Consider the following 12,667-nt stretch of genomic DNA (forward strand, 5'->3'; position numbering starts at 1 on the left):
GTCACGTCAGGAGACACTTTTATTTTGTTGTTTTTCGGAGGAGACTGACAAGGTGGATGGATCAATACGTAGTGATTCTTTAGTTGTTGTGATCCCTGGAGAGGCTCCTTCTCTCCTGCTCACTTCTACTTGTGTTGGTGTTTATTAGCCTCACGTGTGTCATTCTAGTGTAGTTTAATTTGCAGGTTAAATTTGGGGAAATATACTCCAAGTGTGGACGTGACTGCACTCTCCAGTCCATAAAAATATGATCCAAGATCTATGGGATCTGTATTAACTCTGATAAGAGCCACATGTTTCCCTCAGCGCTTCATCAGGCTCATGAAAAGCTGCAATGTGCCAAAGGCTTAAAAACACTTCTTGCCGTTGTCAGCACTTCCAGCTCTGCGATACACGCGACAAGATTACAGTATGAGATTTAGTAACCTTTTCTCAGTTCTCTGCTAATCCACATCTGTGATTTGCCCCATTAGTTTTCATTTTAAGCCACAAACAGACCCACCAGTGTGATGCTCGTACTACATTTGGGAATTCATGTTTATTTTGTTGCTATTTTAGTAAAAACACAAAGTAGAAGATGAACGGCTGCAGAACACTTCAGAGAGGCTGCAGAAGCTGTGTTGTGAGTTAATTGCAGGTTAAATCAGATGCATTGTTGATGCAGTTACTCTCGCAGACCTATAGCTTCATCATTTCACCGTGACGTGCCGTCATAACTTGTGATTTATGACCCTTATTAAAAGTATTGACATAAGTAAAAGTGAAATATGATCTGACGGTGATGTCTCACGAGGCGACGCAGGATAAAGAACAAAGACAAAATATGCAACCTGTGGTAAAAATAACGTTAATTTATTCCTGATGATCAATACACAGCTGGAATTATTCCTTTCTTCTTGTTTTAAGGTTAAACTTTGATTTTTAAATAGTAGACTATTAAAAAATGTACATTTCTTCCAAAACAAATGCTCCAGTGTGATGATCTTACTGTCGCACTGCCCTCACACAACCTCCTGACGTCTCATCTGATGTCTCTCTTTGAAGCCTGTTGGAATCTTTGCTGCGTCTCTACAAGGTCTCGCTGTAATTATGTTTGCCTGTAACGTTCAGTAAGAATGAAGCACAAGGTTTAGTTGGAGTTTAGATTATGAGAAGAGGCTCTGACTCATCCGGCCGGCTCCAGTCTTCCCACACAGACTCAGAACTGCACACACAAAGTTATGTCTCTCAACTCAATCCATTCAGGTTTTAATCAAATGCATTTTCTTTTATAAATAACATGTTTGTTGTTGTTGTTTTTCATGGCAGCTCATTAAAAAGTGTTGACGGGGAGCATTGTGAATAGATTAGGATGAAATGTACCAACAGAAATGTGGCTCCCATGTCAAAGTGAGGATAAATGTAGATGCAAAGAGGGGAACACCCTCCTGACCTCACACAGCGAACACTTAAAAGGTTGAAAACATAATGCCGAGCGTGCTTAAGGACGGACACGGAGCCAGAGGAGCTCTTAGTGTAAGAGCAGGACCCTCTGCCAGCTTCCCCCACCCCCCCCACCTGCATCTTTCTGCCTCCAATACCAAATCAATTACCTAATGGAAGTGGCAATTAATTAACTCAGCAAACACAATGATTAAGGACCTGACATCAATCAATCACCAAGTGAGTGGGAGTGGTTTAAGTCGGGCTGATTCAGAGGTAATGACTCTCAGCTTTGCTTTAATGCAGAAAATAAAGAAATAATCACACAAGTCCTCGGCATTAAACTGGATTAACGTCGTAGATCCAAAGCTGGAATAAAATGCCTTCAATTCAAAGATCTGACAATCAGACAACTTTCAAAATAAAAGCACCTCAATTTTCTTTTTCTTTTCTTTTCTCAAAGCAAACTCGGACACGAGTCCTTACCGTGTTTCTTTGGCCGGTGGTTCCTATTGGTCCTCTGAAAACCCCTTTGATGCTCCTCAGCTGTCCGTCACGCAGGTGTGTGGAACTGATCACAATGTAGTAACACGCCATTTGAGTTTTATATACTTTAATATCTATTTATCTATCTTTGAAGAGCTTCTTCTTCTATCTCCCTAACTCTCTGCCGCTCTCCTCGTGTGGTTTCTCCTCTGTATGATGAGAAGAAGAAGAAGAAGAGAGAAGTTTCTCCGCCGCTCTGATTTATTCTCTCTCTTCTTTAAGTTTCTGTCGGAGATTCTTTGACTTTTCTGCTCATCTCCCCTCTCTCTAAATACCCCCCCCTCTGCTGCTCCCTCTCTCTCTACTCTTATCTCTCGTTGTCTAAATGTCTTTTTATTCTACTCGCTCTAAGTCTCGCTGTTAAATATTCTCTTTTCTCTCCAGATGTTTTGCTCCCATCTTTCATTCATCAATCTTTCCTTGTCATTGACTCCCCCTCTCTCTCCCTCTCTCCCTCTCTCTCTCTCTCGCTTTCTTGCTGAGTCGAATTTTCTCCCCTAAATCTCAGCCTCTCATTGATCAGTCTTGCAGTTCCTCTAACTATCTCCCGTCCGCTGCCTCCCTCTCTCCTCACTTCACACTCTCTCCCACCCTTCTTTTGCTTTCCCTCCCCCTTTGTCTCTGTATCTAAGTAGAGGGGAGGAATACTTTTTTCCCTTCCTCTCTTCCTCTCCCCATCTCCTGCCTGAGTCTTTGTATCTCTCCTCGTCTCTCTGCCTCCTTGTGAGTGTGGAGAACTCAGTCTTCTCCTCCCTCTGTCTTCCTCTGTGTCAGAGCAGGCGTGCAGCTTCCTCTCAGATGCTCCTCTCCTCTGCTGCGCTGCATGTGTTCGCTCTCCTCCCTCCCTCTCTCTGCTGATCTCTTGCTCTGTGGCCAGCAGAGTGGTTTGCTCCTCAGTTACCCGCGGTTACCATCTGCCCTTTTAACGCATGGAGTGCTGACGCTTGCTCTCTCCTCCCTCTGCCTCCCTCCATCCCTCTGCCTCTCTCCTCTTGCTGCCTTTCTTCTCTCTTTAATCATCTCCCTCTCTCCCTCTTTCTCTCGAGCCAAAGGAGACAAGCTCCCCCTACTGGTGAGCGGGAAGCATGCAGACAGGGAAGAGGGAGAAAGGGAGAGAAGCAGCAGGAGGTATTCTTTAATTCCACCCTTGATCCATCTTTGAAACACATGATAACCATGAATCTGGTTGTGATTTAGTGTCTCTGGCAGTTCAAACCTCTTTAACTAGGGCTGACACTCTTTAAAAATAGATTAATCTGAAGATTATTTTCTAGCTTTATCCTTAAAATATGTCTTTAAATGTTTTGCAATACTCAAATAACTTGGCATTATTACCGTATTACACTGTTTCAGGCATTAATATCATTATTAAATGATTACGCTGCTGTAATAAACATATTTATTGTTGTTATATATTGTAAATATTTTCTCTATGTTTATATAAAATTATTATTTATTATTTTATTTGAAAATAATGCTTATTAAATCTAAATCTAAACAGCATTTTCTACCGTTTCTTTGCATAAAAAATTACTTAAAAGATTAATCGATTATCAAAATAGTTGCGAATAATCTTCCTGCCGATCATCTAATCGAGTTAATCGCTGCAGCTCTTTCTTTACCTGCATAAAACACGAACACATTTCACAGAGTGACGTTTACAACACAGATTAATCTGCGTGTTCGTGATCAGAGAATTGTGGCATAATAAACATAGAAAGAAGTTTATTGTTTTCTTCTCACGCTCAACATTTACTGTTTGGTTTTGTTTTAATGAGCTTCAATGTTACGGAAAATAAAAGCAAACTTGTTGGAAGCAGCATCGTTTATAAAGATGAGAAATTAATCTGAATAATTTAATAATCTAACGAACGAAGGGAAAGATTTTCACGTGTTATTTATTTATTACTTAATATGAAAATGCAAAGACAACAATGACCACACCACAGTACAATATATATTTGAGTGGATTAAGATTAAGAGAAGGTTTTAAAGGTGTTTACAGATCGTGATGCCCTCAGCTCTGCAGGCGACGACACTAAACGCTGCCTCCCGTATGGGAATAATTAAAGGGCCAGCGTCGGAGGACCAGAGGCATCTGGAGGGAGCAGACATGGAGACGTGTCTGATTAGTATTCAGGAGTCCACCAACACAAGTCTACAACAACTGACCATTTAATCAAAGTCTGTCCCTGAGCAGATCCGTGAGCTCCTCTCTGGTGATTTAAAGCACTGGGATGTACAGTATATATATATTAAATATATATTATATATATATATTACTGGCTGATAACTGTGCACATATCTTCCTGCTGTCTCACTTCATTAGCAGCTGCACACTGAAACATCACGACGTGTGAATGAAGACATCAAAGTCCTACAGAAATACCCAGTAGCCATGTTATTAAAGCCACACGAAATGAAGTAAATGGAAAATGTTCATTACAATCATGCATCGCATTAGAAAACTGCACTTTCATGAAACAAGTACAGCAGGTCGAAGATGAACCTGGAGTAACTGTGCAGACGCTAATGGACGTTTACAACTGCTCATTCAGAAGTTATTATTGTATTTCATACTCTAAGTGCTCTGTGGTGTTTGTTTACTGTGTGTGTGTCGGACCACTTGTGCTCTTCACATTAATGGACTTTATTCTAGTGACTTTAACACATTAGCAGATGTGTATATAGTGAGAAGATTCAGCCACAGTTTTGCTCTCAAACATCGTTTTTCATACATTTTAAATAAAGTAACCAACAGCTACATTACATAACGCCTCATGTACATATGAAACACTTGTAATATAAACTGTGTTGATGTGAGTCATGAAGTGGGGAAGCTTCATGATATCTGTTAGTTACATGTTTGACTCTGTTCACCTGTAGTGTGTACAACATGTATGAATGTTACAATACATATCTCTAAAGGAGCTTTTTCTCTCCACTTCAGCAGCACTTACATACACCAAACTTTCCACTTTCATTCCTCTCTATATTCTGAAGCTTTGTGCAGAGGGCTTTGTTCACCTGTCACTCACAGCTCATGTTATACAGATTTCTAGCACTAAAAACACGCAGAAAGTGCATTTTTGTAATGTGTATGGAGTGATACAAAGAGAGATCCAGAACCCCCTCTGTACACACCTTTCATTTTAATATGTCAACAACATCAAACAACATTTTGTAACCTGATTTAATCCAATGTTCACATTCCTGATCTGGAAATGTAGCAGAACAGCACATATTCAATGTATAGTAATCTCTGACATATAGTAGGAGATAGTTATCCACCTTAGTTTGTGTATTTATTCCATTGCCCTCCAGTTAATCCTTTCAATGCATATGTAAACCTTAGTGTTTCATCCTTCCAGGAGAAGAAAACACAATAATTAGGTACAAATTTAGTCTGAAACAGGACGTTGGTCTTTGGTTTTATCACGTCCGCATCAAATAATCCACTTTCTCTTGTCAGTCCTGCCTCTGCATGTAATCCTGTTACCTCCAAACTTTATTTAAGTTTCCTTTACAGCAAAGTTTGGTTGATGCTCACAGCGTCGGTGTGTTTCCCCCACATTGTGGATATTATTGTTTTCCTCCTCGTGAAAAGCAGATGAATTATGGATTTGTGTCTCGTATAGAATTAATTAAAAACACCTCGTGTGCTCCTTTCACTTTATTACAAATGTAGTCTCTACCTTATTGTCTGCTCAACATTCAGATGATAAAAACAACACAACACTTTGATCTTTATGTGTAGGCTAAATAAAGCAAATCCTCACAAGTTAACAGCAGGAAGACATTCAACACATTATCCTCTACAGTTCATCGTTTAGTTCACAGGTAATGTGTGAGGTTATTTACAGTGCAGGTGAACACCCTCACTCTGACCTGTCCTGGATTATTATTACCTTCATCTGCCAGCTGCTGCCGTTTGGGATATGTACGATGTTTCACTTCCTGTGTGTGTGTGTGTGTGTGTGTGTGTGATTGTGTGTGTGATTCTTACCTGCAATAAAATACTCTCTTCCTAAAATGTCAAACTATTCCTTTAAATTGGCTGCCTGTGTGTGTGTGTGTGTGTGTGTGTGTGTGTGTGTGTGTGTGTGTGTGTGTGTGTGTGTGTGTGTGTGTGTGTGTGTGTGTGATTCTTACCTGCAAGAAAATCTAAATATGCACCTGCCTCCTGGTGATTTCACATCCCAGCTGCACTTCGTTTAGTCAAAGTGCACCTCACGACCTTCTGCGGGAACATCCTGCACGGCTTCGCTTCACAAACACTTCCTGTAGCTTTACTATATTACCCAACATGCATTGAGGCTTGCACTGGTCGTGCTTTCTTAAATCTTCATCTCAAACACTTACTGCGTGTGAAGCCCAGTGATGAGATTGCATATTTTATGTTTTCCACTTAGACTTCATTCAATAAGAAACAAAACAAATCCTCTCTCGTGTTTCTCGCTGAATGACTCTGAATTACTACATCTGCATTGGCGTTGGCTTGTAGAAGGATTTTCCTCGACAGGAAATTGTCGAGACCCCCCAGAGACTCTGGTTTAGTGACCGAATATTGTTGTTGAGCTTTGAGAAAATAAAGTACACAGTAAGAGGCTTATCTGATAAATTTCCTTCTACTTTGCTCCCATGATCCAATACTGCAATAAGCTTAAAACCTTCCCATCGGCTCCACTAGATTAATTTTACACAAATACAAATCTAACTTTATACTCCCTGGTCAGTTCTTCCTGTGCTTTATGCACCGGTTTACACCGTATAGATGCTTCCGTTTGTTTTTATTTGTATAAATAAAATATACAGAATGGGATACCAGGGGAGAACATACTGTACGTGCACATGTGTATGTTCCCCTTGAATCCTATTCTGTACGTTGTGAGTATTTAATATACATCATTTCTGTTGGTTCAATGCAACAGCAACATAATGGGGGTGTTGGGAGGATAAGAAGAACATCATTGAAATACACTATACTATAATAATGTAGTGTGTTAAATGAATGGCTGCTTAAATAATATATCACACCCACGAGAACACAGACATAATGCTAATGTTCACCATCCACACATTACCGTGGAGGAAGAGAAATGAAAAACAAAATGTGTTATTGCTGCTTCTTGCTGAGCAGATGTTTTCTGAATTAAGAGTGGGGGGGTTTGGGAAGCGTCTGTAGAAGTCTTTAGCGTACAGATGTGTGACAAACTAAAGGAAACAACAACATTAAAGGTTCAATGTGTAAGAAAAGCCAGAGCTTAACCCTTTAAAACAATGAACTGACATCATCAACAGTGTGAAGAGTGTTGATGTCAAAGACGTCTGTGTTGCAGAGATATCTCCTGAAGTTAGCATGCTAACAGCTAGCCGCGCTCCGTCCAGCCTGTAATACCACGTGTTCCTCTAGAGGTGATAGTGAGTCACTGCAGCTGCAGTCTGCCTCAGTACAGAGAGAAGAAGAAGAAGCTGTCTGACTCTCTTGTAGATGTTACAGCCATGTTCCTGTTTTATAGTTTGTTTATTCAAAGTGGCAGAAGCGAGAGAAATCACCCGCACTTAGCGTAGCTTAGCGTAACTGAAGCTACGCCGGGCTGGGGGCTTGTTCTGGAGAGGCTCTGCTGACCTGCTCTCCTGGCTGCGCCGCCACCGGGAAGACGAGACGAATATGCGTCGTTTTCTAGTTTCTGCCACTTTGGATTTAGTCCAATAAACAAAGTGACGTACCGCTACACGGACCGCTACACGGACCGCAGCCCCGTTAACATCAGTGCCTCCGGAAACACAGACGATCCACGTGAAGATTATAAAACATATTGTTGCCCTGCTGACTGACTGACAGGCATCGCACAGGAGTACAATATGAACATCAGAGACTGTATGGACCCTGTTTCTGTAGAGCAGGTGGAGTTACACGTTGAACCTTTAAGTTCAGGTGTTGGTCCACAGCGAGCCTCCAGAACCGCTGTAATGCTTGTTGGCTCTAAGCGTCTGAATCTATACTGGATGGATGAAAAGCATTTTCCCAAATTATGTGTTTTAAGCATCTGTGTTTGTAATATTTATTATTATTATTATTTGTCACCCATCTGTATATTTACCCAGAGCAAAATAAAATAATAAAACGTGTGCCGGCTGTAACAACATCAGATTTACACGATGTTTATATTATCGCAGAAACACAAAATAAATGAACCCTTCACCTAATGAGAACACATCATTAACATTTACATATGATTAGCATGTGCACTTTTCTACGTGCATATGTGCTCACAATGTGAAGAAATGTTGGTCATGATCTTGTTTTGCACATTTGTCCACTTCATGGCTGCATTTGCTTTTGTTTGCTGCGTGGGATGTTTAAAAAAAGATTTTCCATTGTTCCATTCTGCATTTCATCAAATCTAATGAAAGCGAACAGGCCAGATAACACTGTACACTGCTGTAGGGGAAATTATTCAACTTCCTGCATGTAACCTACCTCTCGCTGCCTCTTAATATTCTCATACTGAGGGCCTGCACAGACTGAGATGCTGGTTGGCCCCCATGAGACCCTGCAGATGGGAGAGCTTGTGCCATACTGTGGGCCGTCACATCCAGACGGTGAAATGTCACAAAAATGTCAGGGGGAACTCAGTTGGCTTCATAGCAGATACTCTTCAGTGATACGCTATTGAACAACACCAAAGAAAAGGCCAAACTCCCTGCACTGGAGTGCTGTCACACACTGCATATTGGCTCTGTGTCACACACCGGTTTCAATATTTTACTTGACTGTTTCCAACTTAAGAGTCTAACAAGCAGAGATGTGTATTTATTGGCCAGCAGTGTGCATTTATTGGGGAAAACAAAGCCGTCGGCCCCAAATATTTAGTTATTAACCGTGACAGAGGCCCGCTCTTTGCAATCAGTCCGTGGCTCTAAAAGCGTGTTAAATAATCTATGACCTTTATAGGACTAGTAGGAATTGCAACCAATTGGCAGAAAGTATCTCCTCCTTCAAGTCTCTGGCACAGAACCAGCCTCCCCCCCTCAGCTTCCCCTGAGCAAAGGCAGCGTGCAACTGACACAAACTGCAAAGCTGCATTTTTCAAAAAGGGGACAAACACGATCTTTAATGAGCAGAAATCCAGCACAAATGTCTCTTTTGAAGAGTTTTGCATCAGTATGCAACAATAATCTGTGTGGTGGCTAAAAAGTGTTTAGTAATCTTCTACATAGTACATACTAATCATCATAGCATACTGTTCCAGCACCAAGTATAAAAAGTAACTTTTCTGTTGTATATTATCAGGAATTTATGCAAAACATGCAACGTTTCACCTCCCACAACTTCCTTCCCCCTGGTTCAGCTGCACCGTGAGCTAGAGGCACTTGCACGCTATTGAGTAAATGTTTTGAAAAGGTTCACTCAAAACCACGAACCTCATGCTCGAGGAAAAGTCCGAGGATTACTACGATCATCGGGGCCTCAGGATATCTGTACCTAATTCAGATCCATATGTCAGTCGAGACCAAAGAGGGGGCCGGACTGACCAGCTGAGCTCCGACTCTTTAATTCGAAGGTTCCTCCAGAAACCTGCCGATTTAAAACCAGATAACTGGAAGCAGCTGGTGAAGTAATCACACGTCACTATTAATATTCATAACTGCAGTTAAATTATGATTTGTGGTTGGGGCAGTAAACTTGGTGCTTAGTTTATTGCGCTGTAACATTGCAGATTACAAGCCCAGAGCAGGCGTCATCAGATCTTCTGTCTTACAAATCGAAAAGCGTTGACGAACGTATGTAGGGCAAGTTTGTGCCGCAGCTAAGTGTGCAGAACATCTCGTCGTCTATGGATCGGACTGTTATCTCCAACACTCAGGACATTAATGAGTACAATAATGATCAGCAAGTGCTCTCAGCTGACATAACACACACACACACACACATCTGTCCTTTACACTATTTCCATTTAACCAGTGAGGATTAAGAGATGATACCTTTGTGTGCTGTGAGTTTGCAGCGTGAGGAGCTCATCCCAGCGGTATTTGTTGATTAGCATGTGAGCCAACTGCATTCTCCCTCGTTATCTAACAAGCTAATTACAGCTAATTATTCAAGGGAGGCGGGGTTAGCACATCAACTTTGCAAAGTTGTGAAATTGATAGAGACATGCAGCAGCAGCGAGGGTAATTATGATAATTGATGGTGTATCTGCTCGTGTAGTCGAGAAAGAAATCCTCAGGAAAAAAGTGGAACGTCTTTAATTAGAAACAATCTATACTGCAAAGAAAACAGAGCTTCCAAAGTGAACAAATCATCCTGGAAATCATTTCTCCTTCTACTGTGTGCGTGAAAAACAAACATTTACATCACCAACGCTATTTTTAGACAAGACACACTCAACACATGCATAATGGCCAACAGCTGTAACACCACACACGGCACACGACCAAGTTTGACCTTTTTTTACCGAATACATTATTTCTATTATATTTATGCAGAAAACAACATTAAACATAATAAAATGTAAATATCTTCCTGCGCAATGAAATGATCCCCAAGTGACTTTCCTTTTTAATCTTTGATAAGAAACATTTTAAAAAACATTTTTAAAACATCTAAAACACTCTACAGCTTTTGGCACAACACTGATTCTGGTATTGTAGTTTTTTAAGGCTTCCTTCAAGATCTGTAGTTCCTCTTTAAGCGTCTTTCAGCCTCATTGGTTTTGGTTTTACGGCCCACAACTTTACCGTTTTGGTTTCCTCTAACAGGCAGCTGCTTTCATTGGCAAACCTCTCAAGCCCCCCCCAGTGCGCTGCCTGGTCAGCACCTACACAGCAGACAGAACAAGCAGCTGGTAGCTGGTGAACATCTTGCAGCTAAAGAAGCAGATATTTCCCTCAGGAGTTGGTGGAGACCAAAACAGAGCGAGAAGGAGAGATTATTGAGCTTGGATGTGACAAGAGGCAACCTAAAAGGTGATGACATGTGACGAATGTGTCGTGTTTGCAGCTTGTTTCAGCGTTTAAATAAACATTTAATGCAGCTTTAAGGTTTGTATGTCTGTAGTTGCTGGTAGAAGCCGGGGTTTGGGCGGATGGAGGGCCTCGCCAGCTTCACCTGGCTGTACGCATCATCAAACGGGAGCCCCTCCCTCAACATCAGGTAGCCAATGACGATGGAGGAAGAGCGTGAAACGCCCGCGTTACAGTGGACCAGCACCACGCCGTGCTGTGGACAGAAAATATTAGAAAGATCTCGTATTAAAACGTACAAAATGTCTTTTTCTGTTCTGCCACAAAGGGTTGTGACGCAGCGTGGAGTCATGGGAGTTGTAGTCTTTAACACTCATTGTTCAAATGGACCCGCTGTCCGGCTTGTTTCTCTGATGACTTCAGATCCAGACGTTCGAGGACTAAAATCTTTCATTCGGTTAAAATATATAATAAGAAACGACCAACGTTTAAAAAGTGAGGTTTGAAACACTGACGCTGCTCAAAGGAGATACAACGCCGACCAAATGAAACGGACCATGAGCATGTGACGTACGTCTTACTCATCGTTGAAATGTTACATATCACACCTTTAAAAACAACGTGTCCATGTGGTCACGTGAGGACATATTGTTCCACGTGTCCCGGTTTCACCTGCTGAGGGTTAGAGACCCCCGTCTCTGTGAGTTCTGCTGCCACACACAATACTTTCATTTGCTGCACGCAAACATTCAAAAGTGACATTTAAAACAACATCCTGCGTCGGGGTTGTTGCAGAGGCTGACGTCTCAAAACATCAAAACAATATAACCGTAAATGATTGTTTCTGGTATTAATAAAAGAGTGTAATGTTCCCCGTGCTCACATGACATGAGATAGAATTTTCTTTTCTCATTTTTCCTCGTGGAAATCTCTTAATTTCTGAATTTCCAACACTTCAGCGTTACACGGAGCAGGTGGAGCAAGTCGGGACGGAATAAATCTGCGCGTGTGTCAAAATGTGCCATATGATTAGTATTAATGTTGATTATTGTGCTGCCTGGAGAGCCCGGCTGGAAATGATTTCTTTAAAATTCCAGCCACATCTTTAGACAATGCGTGCAGGCCCACGGCTCAGAACTGAAGCTCAGCATATTGACAATTAGTCTCTTTTATTCAGCCTCACATCTCCAAATAAAGTCTCTTTTCTGGCTCGATATGCTGCACAACAGAATCTGAAAGCACATTTTTTTTGTACATGTCAATTAATAACCAGCGAGGGACGGGAGATTTAAATTAGCTCTGGCCACACACATGTGCAGAGCATTGGTTGCTGTAATTGACATTTTATCTGTGCTTTCAGTTCCTCCGGGTGAAATACAATCAAGTGAAGCACCTTCAGAACATACGAGACGCTGCACCAAGACGGGAGGAGGACATCAGCCTTCAATAAGTCTCCGTCAATCAAAAAGGTTTCTCTGCTGCTTCTTATATGATCTTTTGAAGGCGTCTGCAGTCACTACAGCCGCATATTAGCTCTTGTTTCCTTTATTTAGAAACAGAAGAACAGAAAACTTCTGCAGACTGAAAGTTGCCTGAGCAGGATAATCCATCACAGCGAACACGGGGACTTAATTTGGTTTTGTCAGAGTTTCTTGTTTTGCTGTTATTTCATTGCGCTCGAGTTGAGTGTTTTCATATCAGTGCTCACATCACATTGTGTTCTGCTTAC

General features: G+C 41.4%; 1 protein-coding gene across 1 annotated transcript in view; it reads right to left on the bottom strand.

Annotated features, from left to right (window-relative positions):
- Window positions 1-2,019, bottom strand: part of LOC115020302 (zinc finger protein 804A) — a 45,508-nt gene extending 43,489 nt beyond the window's left edge. Inside the window, exon 1 of the mRNA XM_029450255.1 lies at window positions 1,909-2,019. Coding sequence (XP_029306115.1) covers window positions 1,909-2,019 — 111 coding nt within the window. The remainder of the gene's footprint in view (window positions 1-1,908) is intronic.
- Between the last annotated feature and the right edge of the window lie 10,648 nt (window positions 2,020-12,667).

The sequence above is a fragment of the Cottoperca gobio genome, chromosome 15 (assembly GCF_900634415.1).
Source record: "Cottoperca gobio chromosome 15, fCotGob3.1, whole genome shotgun sequence".
NCBI lineage: Eukaryota > Metazoa > Chordata > Actinopteri > Perciformes > Bovichtidae > Cottoperca > Cottoperca gobio.